At 33.6% G+C, this 12,818-nt stretch overlaps 1 protein-coding gene across 1 annotated transcript; it reads right to left on the bottom strand.

Annotated features, from left to right (window-relative positions):
- Nucleotides 1-3,675: 3,675 nt before the first annotated feature.
- Nucleotides 3,676-7,090, bottom strand: LOC144548855 (disease resistance protein RGA2-like). Its single transcript, XM_078297568.1, has 3 exons — nt 6,705-7,090; nt 5,539-6,462; nt 3,676-5,364 (listed from the first exon to the last, which is right to left on the bottom strand). Exons 1-3 carry the CDS (start codon nt 7,071-7,073, stop codon nt 3,676-3,678), a joined length of 2,982 nt encoding a protein of 993 aa, XP_078153694.1. The 5' UTR covers nt 7,074-7,090.
- Between the last annotated feature and the right edge of the window lie 5,728 nt (nt 7,091-12,818).

Below are 12,818 nucleotides of genomic sequence, written 5' to 3'. Positions count from 1 at the left end.
TTGGTTAATTAAAATTTAGATGGTTGATTAAAATTTCGATGGTTAATGAGAAATTAGGTGACTGTTGTAGGATTGTGATAATAAGCTTGTATGAAAATTGTATGATAAGATATAAGGTTGTTCATTTGTATTAGTTTTTTTTAACAATATCAGTAAAAAAAATTATTTCCATCAGTTACACTCCAAATTAAGAGGGAAACCTATTCTATTTATTATAATGATGCAAAGTTAAACCTTTCACCTCATGTACCTTTCACGTCCGATATAATTTTGTCAACCAAACACGATTAAACGAAAAGTTTTCTGTTCTTTCCGTTCCCTCCCATCCTCTACTCTCCGTCCAAACATGGTGGTGGTTGGCGAAGTTCCTTCGTTTCATTACAAATTTTGAACCTCTGGAGTTACATTTCCACTGCGCTTTCATGGTATATATCCATCTCATAATTAATTATTATTTTGCATGAAAGTTCCATTTAGATATGCTCTTAATTTTTTCACGACACATGTAATTGTGAAATTTTACACCTTATATATATATATATATATATATATATATATATATGAGGGATCAAGTTACAACAACCATTTTTTTACATTTTTAAAGTCCAAATCGTCGATCCAAACCGTTAGATGTGATCTCTACAATAAAATGTGCTTGGAGACCAAATTTTACATTTTTTGGAATTTTTGTACTATTTATTAAGATGGGTACAAAAACTAGTCAAATTTAGACCATTGAATTTTGTACCCATCTTAATAAATAGTAAAAAATTTTCAAAAAATGTAAAATTTGGTCTCCAAGCACATTTTATTGTAGAGATCACATCTAACGGTTTGGATCGACGATTTGGACTTTAAAAATGTAAAAAATGGTTGTTGTAACTTGATCCCTCCTCTCTCTCTCTCTCTCTCTCTCTATATATATATATGTATATATATATATATATATAGTATGGCTATATTGCTACCGGTAGTATTTCGACCTAAGTTCTTACGAGGTCAAATTTTAGTATTTGATGTTCAAACAACAAATCCAAACCGTTAGATGTTCAATCTATATTAAAATATGTTTGAACACCAAATTTTACATTTTTTGGAATTTTTTACTATTTATTAAGATGGCTGAAAATCGCTATTTTTAATGGTGCAGAATTTTTACTCTTCATTAAGAGTGTCAAAGCACGGCGATGAGTAGTTCGGACCGTCGGAGTGCGGCGGCTATCGAACGAAAACAAATCCAATCGTGGAGAGGGTTAGAGAATGATGTATTAGGGTTTTTAAGAGTGTAAATAAGTATGATTAGAAGGTGAGAGTAGTTTAGATGAATGAATGATAATAAATGAGTTTAGATTTAAGAATTAGAGTCATTTGACTCGTTGTAAATACATTTTTCATCAATAAAAAAACAATATATAATAATAATAATAATAATAATAATAATAATAATAATAATAATAATAATAATAATTATTATTATTATTATTATTATTATTATTATTATTATTATTAAAATATAGTGGCTTGATTGGCTTCCATTAATTCCGTCATGTATATTTTCATATTTAAATAATGGATAATATATTTTACTTCCATTTTGTTTTAAACAAATTAAATTTATTAATTATTAATTATAGTGAATGTAAATATAAATTATATATTCTCTGCCATGCTAAAAAGGATGGCAAACCAGCGAAGATAGAAAGTTATTTTGTGGAGATGTGTGGTACTACATTTTCATAAAAAAAAAAAAAAGACTTTTTTTTTCTTTAAAGTTGCCTAGCTGCACTTTATTACAATCCTCTTCTTTTTTTCTGACTTGAGATAGACTTTTTAGAAATTATACATGCAGAGTTGTTGTTGTTTGAAAACTATTTCCAAAAATCCTCTCTTCCAATCCTTTTTAGGCATCCAGCGTGTAGAGTCCGTGCAGTACACGTGATGTGACCATTTGCATGTGGTGACTGTCTGTCACCACTTTGATCATGCCACGTCACGTGAAAAAAAAAATTCGTCATGTCACATGAACAAATCACGGCGTGTTTGTCACGTCACGCCACGGCGTGTCATGTATTTCCTTTTCTAATGTTGATACTGTAGGATAGCTAATAAAAACAGACTTCTAGATAAGGTGCTCAAATTTTTAAATGCGATAACAGAAACATGTTTCTAGTGGAGAACTCGGAATTAGTGTCGGATGTTTATGGGTATTAGTGTCGGATCCGACGGTCGGATCGGGCTGGAAAGGAAGTTAGCTTGGATTTGGGGCTGCGGAGCTCCTGTCAAAATTTCAGCCCGATCCGACGGACGGATCAAAAGTTACGCCCCTTGGACTGAAGCATGCTCGGTTTGAGAAGATATGGTATTCGCGTAGAAGCGGCTCGGTTTGAGAAGATCAGATCGGAGAGAAGCGTGAAGCGAAGTGAAGGAGATGTTTTAAACCCTAGGCGTGCGTTTGAAAGAGGTGCGCGGGACTTAAAATGAAATTTTTTTAGCTTTAATGTCGGCTGTTTATAAATAGCCGACACTAATAACTGAGAATTAGTGTCGGATGTTTATAAATAGCCGACACTAATACATTAGTGTCGACTGTTTATAAACAGCCGACACTAATTCTCAGTTATTAGCCGATTTAGCCGACACTAATATTATTAGTGTCGGTTTTTTGTAAATAGCCGATACTAAAGTATTAGTGTCGGTTTTTTAAGGCGACACTAATTGTATGTTCTCCACTAGTGACAGGACCAAATTCAATTTGTTGCCCATTGAAAAGGATTGTCTTAATAGGTTTTGTTCCTTTAAAAGGTTCATCTTAATTTATATTGCCAATTATAACTTGGCAGCCTCTACCAAGATTTACAAAAAAATATTGCCACTTTTTTCTCTCAAGGGAAGTTGTTGGACTCAAAATGATTTTGTCACCCATTGGGACTCAAATTGATTATTGAAGTGCTGTTTAATTAATTAATTTTATGTCTAACAAAGAGCAAAGGCCTTATCAGAAAGATGAAAATCAGAGATAAATGAAAAAAAAAACAAATATCCAAATAATGACCGAAAATTGGCCAATTCAAAATTTCGTCCGCTTGCTTAATCATTTTCAACAGTATGTTTGGTTGCAAAACAAGAATAACTAGAATAGTCAAATCAAGAATAGTTATTGTTTGTCTTATTAGAATAGCCAAATCTCAAAATTCTTAGAAATAACCTATTCTAATATGACAAAAAGTTTAGATTCCCTATTCTAGCTATTCTAACCCAAGCAAACATCGAATAGGCTATTCCAAGTACCTATTCTCAACCCAATCAAACATACCCGAAGAGAAGAATATTGGAAGAAAAGAAAAAGAGTATAAAAAAAAATACAAGAACAATGAAAATGAGTCCTCAGAAGCAAATAAAATTCTTCTCATTTATTACAAATCATATAATAAATTGGATAGTAAATTCATTTCTATCGACGGTCATGGAGGGGACTCATGGAGAAGAGCTAATGTAGCAGCAACAAACAAGTAATATAAAAATGAAATATTTATTTGTTGAAACAGGAGCAGCTTGATTAGTCAACAAATCTTAGCAAGGCTAATGGTTACATAAATGTGAAAGTTCAGTGATCAAAATCTAAATATTCAAATAATAATTATTATAATAATAATAAAATTATGAACCTGATTTGATTTATTGAGGATCCCCAATTTCAATGTTAGGGCAGCCGCAACACCAAACTCTCACATAACAAGGCCCAGATGGAATCAACCCATCCGGCAGAAAATGAACCGAACGACAGTATTCAATTTTCAACATTGTAAGTGATGAAATGCTCTGCCGATTAGTTTGTGGTCTTTCATGAGAGAAATCACCAAATAGCTCAGAAGATTCCACCAACTGCAGTCCATCCATAGTTAGTGATTTCAGGGTTTTACATGAATAAATTATCAGTGCTTTCAACATATCCAGATGCTCTAGTCCGGTAATCAACTCCAGGCATTCACACCCTGTAATTTCCAAAATTTCTAGCTGGGAGGGCAGCAGCTCCAGCTGCATAGTTCGGATACTAGAACATTCATCAATGTAGAGGTACTTGAGAGTGTTAAGATTGCCGAATGGAAGGGATTCAATATAGCCACAACTTTCTAACCTGAGTACTTGAATTGACTTCAATAACAATGGATCCCTCATCCATCCTGGTACTATGGCAGAAGGATAACCTTCTACTCGAAGTTTCTTGAGGTTAGGATGTGGCTGAAGGCATTCTAACAAGGACAAATGTACATCATCTGCACCAACTATCCCTCCTTCACAAGCTTCTGGTACAAGATCTAATTCCAGCTGTGAGTCCACGTAGTCAAAAAAATAAATGCAATCATCCCAGAATAACTCTAAAATCTCAAGTTTGCACTTATTTCTCAGGTTAGCACGCTTGGCATCTTCTAAATTATTAATGTTCTTTAATTTTCCAATATGGATCATCCCTTTAAGGCTCTTCATATCCTTTAACCAACCTATGGTTCTAACATTCCACAATGCTCTAACTGTTGCTATTGACGGAAAATTAACAACACCATGGGGGACATAATCCAAGAATCGACCATCAATAGCTAATTCCAGTAAGTTAGTAAGTGAACCGAGTGATTTTGGTAGCTTTTTAATGTTGTTACAAGAATCAATACGAAGAAACTGTAAGTTAGCAAGATCACTAATATTTTCAGGTAGATATTCAAGGGATTCACATTCAACTTCTAAAGCCAGTAGGTTGAAAAGGAGGCTAATGGATAATGGTAACATTTTAAGACGTTTAGAACTAATACTTAGATAGGTCAGATGTTTCAACTTGGAAATGGAGTGAGGAATCTTTGCCAAACTATCCCATTTCAATATCAATACCCTGAGCACTTCTAATTGAGTGAGGTCACACAAGGTTACGTCTCCCAAACTATCTTGACAATCTTCCGTCAACTCCAAGTTTTGGTCAATTGCCTTTGTACAGTTTGTACGATATCCGTACTCAAAATCTCTGTTGCATTCTTGGATATCCATAAAAATAGTTCTTAAACCCTTCATTGTTTGTTGGGGAATTTTATTTACATATCCCATTGAACCTCTTACATATAAATGGTATGCTTCTCGTGGAATAGTTCTCTGTTGAATATCAAGTGGATGATTGATGTCCACCGAGTAGTGTTCATTCTCAGAATTTAGTCGAGCAAGATCATGGATTATATCATGCAACTTACAAGATTCTCCTTTGAATCTTGTAGTTGTATCATCAAGAAAGGACCTTTCTTTTAACTCATTATAATATTCAACACCAATTTCTATGATATTTCTTTTGCTCCGGGACTCGACGTACCCATGAGCGATCCACAACTTTATCAAATCCATTTTTTTTATCATGTAATCTTTTGGGTACATTGAGAAAAACAAAAAACACGGCTTAAGATGAGCACATAGATGAGCATAGCTAATTTGAAGTGCTGGGAAAATCTCTTCTTTTGATTCTTTTATTTCCCAAAGATCACTTTCCAGAATTTCTCTCCAAACCTCTTCATCAGTTTCATGCCTAAGGAAACTTGCAATTGACTTTACAGCCAATGGCAACCCACCACACTTCCTTGTAATCTCCCTTCCCATATCTACCAAGTGTATTGGCATGGTGTCACTTGTACCACTAACTGCGTAATGCTGAAACAATTGCCAGCTCGAATCTTCAGGCAAGTAAGTTGGGCTAAAATAGGTCGTTGTTTGCATGATATCTGCAACCTTTTCATTTCTTGTTGTCATGAGAATCCTGACCATCTTTGCTTCTTTAAATGGAACTCGAAACAACTCCCAAAGACTTTTATTCTCATTCCACACATCATCTAAAACAAGCAACATTGTTTTTCCCTTCACTCTTTCTGCAAGCTCTGCTTGTAATGGGCTCAACTCACTGAAACCACAATTGGTTTTGAAGAATGATTCAATGGGGCTCAACTCACTGAAACCACAATTGGTTTTGGAGAATGATTCAATGGGGCTCAAATCACTGAAATCAGAATTGGTTTTGGGGAATGATTCAATGGTAGCTTTGATGAGTCTCCTGACATCAAATTCTTCAGAAACACATACCCACCCAAATAAATCAAAGCACTGGGATTTCTTCAAATCTTTGTAAACAAGTTGGGCAAGGGTGGTTTTTCCGAGACCACCTTTGCCAACAATTGAAATGACTGAAAAGGACTTATTTTTTTTAGATAGTATAAAATTGATCACCTCCGTTATTTCAGCAGCTCTGCCAAAAATGCCCTCCTCATCCACCATGTGACCCGTTAGGGGTCGTAAAAGTTTATTGTTGGGACGCCTGTCCCCATCACTCTCTCTTAATTGGAGAGCTTCACGATCCTTCGCTATTTCATCAAATTGACTTCTTATTTTGTTAAGCCGATCAACCATGCCATCAGGAATTTGAACATTGTACTCAATGTACTGTCCATAAAGAAATGTATTATATAAGTATGCCAAATTTCATAATTTGTTAACTTAAAATGATAAATAGATTGGAAATGTATTATATCATATGACCACTCCGATGTCAGACTGGAAAAGCTGATTATAAAATAAGTGACCACTCCGGTGGATACCATTCTAGCTAATAAAATAAATCCAGTATCCTCTATTAAGTTTTGGTGCCACACAAGAACAAAAATAACACGTGCACAAGTACTAACCTCCATCTGTTCTCTCTTGTTAGGACCTGAAGCTTCAGAAGCCATTCTTGCCTCTACTTGGACACGTGTGACCTCATACTGGTACTCGCTGAGCACATCCTCAGCATCATAAGCAACCTTCTTGAGCTCCTTGAGCCAGAACTTGACGGAGTGGTCTATGATCTCCCTCTCCTCAGCATCGTACAGCGTGACCTTGATCCACTTCAGAGTTCGCATCAGCCTCTCCAGATCCTCCTCAACAGCTCGAGCATGCTCTTTTTCTGAATTATTAGAATTTGACGAAGAGGAAGGAGCACGCGCAGAGGAAGTAATTGAAGGGAGCAAATTGGTGGCTAGAGAGATCAGAGAGGTTATCAAATTCCCTGCCATTTTGCTCTGTAGATTTCTGTTGAGAGGGACGGGGATGAAAGAATGAATGGTTTGTCAGATCTGAGTTGTGAAATGAGAAATGAGTAAAGAAAAACTGAGTCTTTAGATCAGAGGAGTAGCTACAGTCGACGTTTATTTCACTTCTACTTTTCTTTTATTTTTTATTTCAAGTCTACAATAATGCATCGTTTTATATATTTATTGGTCAACAGTCCCGAATACAAGTTTAAGTTCATTTATTTATTGCTACTTGTTCTAAAAGATGTGATAATTGATAATTGTTAGGTGAGCCCGTGACTGTAAGAGGGCCCACATTTCTAACATCAAGTTGCTAGAAATGACAAAACAATATAATAAACGAATAAATAAATGAACAAATAGTTGGTAAAGAAAACTTTTCAAAACAGTCGTAATGTTAGTCTTCATTTCCTACGTATTTTTTATTTTTATTTTTTTTTACTTTGTTATTTTTGACGAGTGTCGATGGATTAGGGAGTGGGGCACCCTAATCAAGACGGTTTAAAAATTAGAAGTGTTTTGATGTGTCATGCCACATAATATATGTTACGAATATAGGCATGGTACCAATTGATGCAACGTGTTTAGGCGTACCTAAAAATTTCGAAACATCCTTTTGTTAAATATTTCACAAAAAAAATAAGAAAAATATTGAAAAAATGATTAATAAATAGTGAACAAAGCTATGTTCTAATTTGGTCGTTTCTATATATTATTTATCAAATTTTCTCCTATGTTTTGTTTTTTTTATCTAATTTTACGTGTTACTTTGGGTGTTTGAAAAAAATCATTACATGTACAAATTAAATAGTATAAAAGAATATGTTGCTAATTTTCAATTTTTAACTTTAGTAGGGTTAAATGGTCATTTTTTATTATAATTGCTTTCCAGTAATTAAAATCATTTATGGGTGTACATAACATGTCTGGGTACAATTTGAGTGCAAACTGGGTGTCGTTAACACACACAGAATGGATACATGTAGACACAGCATGCCTGACACTCTGTGTCCTTGTACAGATATTGAGCCAGAGCTTTGATTTTTACCAAGTTGCATTAAATAGTATTCCACGTTGCTTTCTTTACGTTTTGTAAAATTATGAGGTTTTAATTAATAAAGACTCCTCAGTGATCCTATATTATGATGGCATTAAACATAATCCGCGCTATGCATAGTAACGTACGTAGCCTCACCTCTAATGATATACACATAATTTTGATGTTGAGATAATAGATCGATGCAATAAACAAGCGCATGGAAGGCGTTTGATGCATCAAGTAATTTACCTTCTTGTACAACATCGTCCAAGTGTAAACATGAAAGAAAATAAATAATTGGTGCAAGAAAGAAAGAAAAAATCGTATAGATGATTGTTTTCCATTACACAGATCGAACCCTCTCATTGGCTTTAGGTTATTCATCCAGCAGCTCTCTATCCTTGCATCATGCACAGCGGCTATTAAGAAGATTGCGTCAATGCATGTTTGGTAGGTACAAAAATGAACATAACTGGGTGATTGAAGGAAGTTGCAATAATTGGATATTTTGTTAAGGGATTGCTTTAACTGCAATAATCATCCACATTCAACTGGATGGTTTAGATCGAAACTATCGATCTAAACCATTCAACATTCAATCTATATTAAAATGTACTTGGAGACAAATTTTATATTTTTTAGAAATTGTTTAATATTTATTAAGCCAGTTTTAAAATTACTATTTTCAATGATCCATAAATTTTTGAATAATTATTTCAGTACCCGTACTTAGAGGAATAATGTAATATGGTCCTCACTAATTATATTATGTCCACTAATTATTATTCTAAAAAGATATTATATAGTCTCAACCAAGGTTGTAAATAGCGTTTATCGCGTCATAGCGGAAAGCCTACAAAAAAAGCTATAGCGAAAGTTATGCTACATAGCGTTTTCTTATTTTTATAAAAATTATATCATATATTATACTAAATATCAACATTGTCTAAGTCTCATAGAACAATAAATAATATCAAATTGATTAAAAAATTATAATATTCATATTGAACCAATACAAAGTCCAAATTGCAACTCAAAATATCCATAGTAATACTAATATCATAAACTATCAATCTTTTTATATTCAAAATATATTCAGCATCATGACATAATCTATCATTTTTCTATTTAAATTTCAAAATAACTTAGACATCATGGCATAATTAACTATCTTAATATATTCAAAATATTCAAACTACTGTATAGTAAGTATCATTTTGTTATTTCAAGAAATATCTTAATATATTCAATCTAAGCCTTTATTTAAAACCCATATAAATTGAAAAGAAAAAATAAACAACTCATGTTGCATAGCGCGTTGTAGCTTCCTTATTTTGATTTCATTTGACGGATCTCTCATTAAATATTTAATAGTTTAATATAAAGCTTAGTACGTCAATTGTAAAAAAAAATTACAGTTAAAATCCAATTTGAACCTTTATTTAAAGCTCATATAAATAGAAAAAAAAAACAGCAAATGTTGCATAGCAGGCGTTATTTGCGCTACACGCTATGCGCTATAGCGGACCGCTATTAACGCTATAGTGTCTGTAGCTCAAATTGCGCGTTATTATACCATAGCTTAGTGTTTAGGGTCCAAAAACGCTATGGCGCGCTATTTAGAACACTGGTCTCAACTAATTATTATTCTAAAATCCCAGCAAAACCATTTCTTTATGGTCCCCACTAATTATATAGTTTTCATTTTACAGTTCCCACACTCGTTCTCACATCAATCTTTCTTTAACAAAAATAGTTAACTTTATAGGAATAAATACTTCAGTGCATAGAGGAGGAATCCAATTACACTCTTTTTTGGTGACACCGAATTACACTCTCCATTTTCAAAGTTTTCAAATTCCAAACCGTCCAACATATATAATGGATATGTTAAAATGTGCTTGCAGATCAAATTTTACATTTTTTTGAATTTTTTTTACTATTTATTAAGTATTTAACAAAATCGCTATATTCAGACCATTGAATTTTTGTACCCATCTTAATAAATAGTAAAAAAATTCAGAAAAATATAAAATTTGATCTGCAATCACATTTTGACATATCCATCAAGTTGAACGATTTTGGATCGACTGTTTGGACTTTGTAAACATAGGGTGTAATCCGGTGTCACCAAAAAAAGGTATAATTGGATCCCTCCTCTAAATATAAATACTTTTAGTACTTAGATATTAATACTTTCAGTGTCATATGTACAAAATAATTAGATATTTATACCTTTGTAGTTACAAATACTTAGAAGATAAGATATTAACACTTAAAAAAAAGATATTAATACTTTGATGCCTAAACTTTTGTTATTATAATACATTTGTTATTACAACAAATGATTTCCCCCATCTGAGTTTCGAACTCATGACATCACTGTTTATTAAAATCTGCGATTTTAAAATTAACTTAATAAATAGTAAAAAAGTTTTAAAAATGTAAAATTTGGTCTCCAAGCACAATTTATTATAAAGATCACATCTAATGGTTCGGATTGACCGTTTGGACTTTAAAAATAAAAAATAATAATTGATTGCACCACGACTCCGGAACAAACTTTTTGATATTAGCCAACCCCCCCCTCTCTCTCTCTATATATATATATATATATGAGAGTGACTAATATGCTTTCGGTAGCATATTAGCGATTTTCAAAGTGGCTTAATATATAGTAAAAAAATTCAGAAAAATGTAAAATTTGGTCTCCAAGCACATTTCAATATAGAGATCACATCTAACGGTTCAGATCGACTTTTTAGGTTTTAAAATTTCAAATTTGGACCGGTAGCACTTCGGCCCATATGTTACCAAAAGCATATTAGTCACTCTCTCTCTCTCTATCTATATATATATATGAGGAGGGATCGGATTACACCCTTTTTTTAGTGACACCGGTTACACCCTATGTTTACAAAGTCCTGTAGGGCGTAGAAAGTTGCACGGCGTCAGGTTAGCTAACGGTGCGATTTTTATGTGTGGGTGAGTGGTAATGCTCCCAGCTAGGGCTCAGTGCTCTGGTTCATGAGCATGTCACCGAGCTCAGGGGAAGGCATCCACCGGGTATTTCTTCCTGCATTCCTTCTGGTTCACCCCTTGTGACAACCTATGTTCCTGATCAGTTGTCGGAGGTTTTATTATTTTCGATTCTGGGGACGTTTAAACTCCCGACGGGTGCAAGCCCCCGCCGTTAATTACATCAGAAAGACCTTTCGGGTCAGACTGAACACCTCATGAATTCCAGGATTTATGCCTATTTGGATTGAATCGAATAATGGGGCTAAAGAAGGCTCATGTATGATTCACTTTGGTCATGCAGTTGGATCTCATTTGACTTTGTATTTCTTTTTGGTCAGTTACCATAATATGTACATGAAAATATGGATTTCATATTTAAAATATGAGAATATGCATGAGAAATATCATTTATGTGTTTTTAATTTGAAAGGAGCATTTAAATATTGTTTTTTTTTTTATATTTTTACTCATAAAAAAATATGTCAAGAGAGGGGTATTTTGGTCATTTCAGATTATAGCTGGGATCTGGATATGTTCAGTTATCATTTGAAATTATAGAGAATTGAATTTGGGTTTATTTGGAACTGATTTGAGTTGATTTGGACTTAGTATGAGAAAGTTATGGTCAAAAGGACTTGAAAGGGCTTATTTGTAAAGATTTTATATTTTTTTAGGGACTTGTTTGTAATTTCCAGGGACCTGAGGCTGTAATTTAGGCTTTTGACAGGGTCTGGATTGTAAAATGGGCCTTTAAGGGCTTGTTTGAGAAGGTTTTGTTCTGACAGGGGCCTTTTTATAAATTTATAGGGGCTTCTCTGCATATTTTTAATAAACAGAGGGGTTTATATGCAAAAGGGAATCTTCTGGTCACATGTGGACTTTAAGATTGGTGCAGAGCTTTAAGATTTGGGCTTTTGGGCCTTTGAGATGTGTACAATCCATTGGATCAAGATCATTGGGCTTTAGGATATGTGCAGAGACGATTTAATTAAATGGGCTTTGAGATTTGGGCTTTGAAGCCTTCAAGATGTGTATTGGGTTATCAATTGATGTGCAGGGCACAGATACCACTCATTTGGACTTTGAGATTCAGTTTAATCTTTGAACTAAACATATGACAGATGGGGCCCAGACTTCAGGATCCGTTGGATCTGATTTGAATTCGGTTCATTGGATTAAACAGATTGCTTTTCTTGGGAAAATTTTATGCACATTTAGCATTGTTCAAGCATTTTAAAAATAGTTACCAATTTCCATTTATTTAATTGGTAACTTTTTAGGGTACAACAAGTCCAAACAGTCGATCCAAACCGTTCAACTTGTTGGATATATTAAAATGTGCTTGCAGATCAAATTTTACATTTTTCCGAATTTTTTTACTATTTATTAAGATGGGTACAAAAATTCAACGGTCTGAATATAGCGATTTTGTTAAATACTTAATAAATAGTAAAAAAAATCCAAAAAATGTAAAATTTGATCTGCAAGCACATTTTAACATATCCAACAAGTTGAACGGTTTGGACTTTGAAAACTTTGAAAATGGAGAGTGTAATTCAGTGTCACCAAAAAAGTTGTTAGCTGAGATTTTATGAGAGTTATGTTGCATTTTAGGGGTAGAAATAAGGGTTCTAGGACATCTATATATGTAGCTTAGTGGATGGGTT

Source organism: Carex rostrata, chromosome 34 (assembly GCF_964058835.1).
Source record: "Carex rostrata chromosome 34, lpCarRost1.2, whole genome shotgun sequence".
NCBI classification, from domain to species: Eukaryota; Viridiplantae; Streptophyta; class Magnoliopsida; order Poales; family Cyperaceae; genus Carex; species Carex rostrata.
This window is presented reverse-complemented; position numbering and strand designations above follow the sequence as displayed.